Source organism: Mesitornis unicolor, unplaced genomic scaffold (assembly GCF_000695765.1).
Source record: "Mesitornis unicolor isolate BGI_N332 unplaced genomic scaffold, ASM69576v1 scaffold40740, whole genome shotgun sequence".
In the NCBI taxonomy this organism is placed as follows: Eukaryota; Metazoa; Chordata; class Aves; order Mesitornithiformes; family Mesitornithidae; genus Mesitornis; species Mesitornis unicolor.
The window spans coordinates 111,082-111,392 of NW_010161101.1; the positions used below are offsets into that span (position 1 = coordinate 111,082).

The following is a 311-nucleotide window of genomic DNA, read 5'->3' on the forward strand; positions in this document are numbered from 1 at the left end:
ACACGAAAAGGGCGGTGAGAGGGGGGTTCGAAAACAAACCCACCCCCCCCCTCTCGCCCCCAGTACATGCACGGCCCCCCGGGCCGAGGAGGAAAGCTGGGTCCTTACCTGGTAAGCAGCGGGGGCGTCGGAGCCGGCGTCGGCCCCCAGAGCCGAGAGCTTCTCCTTCAGGCGGTGGTGGGCGCGGTGGCGGAGGCAGTAGGCGACCCCCGACGCCGCCAGGACCCCGGCGATGCAGGCGAGAGAGAGGAGTGTGAGGAGGAGGAATTTGGCGGACTCTGCCTCTTCCCCGCGCTGCGGGAGCGGCGGGG

At 70.4% G+C, this 311-nt stretch overlaps 1 protein-coding gene across 1 annotated transcript in view; it reads right to left on the reverse strand.

Annotated features, from left to right (window-relative positions):
- The window catches only part of LOC104546507 (receptor-type tyrosine-protein phosphatase N2-like), a 100,643-nt gene that overhangs the window by 99,155 nt on the left and 1,177 nt on the right, over positions 1-311 (reverse strand). The window contains exon 2 of the mRNA XM_010191920.1: positions 109-310. Within this exon, the coding sequence (XP_010190222.1) occupies positions 109-310 (202 nt within the window). The remainder of the gene's footprint in view (positions 1-108; position 311) is intronic.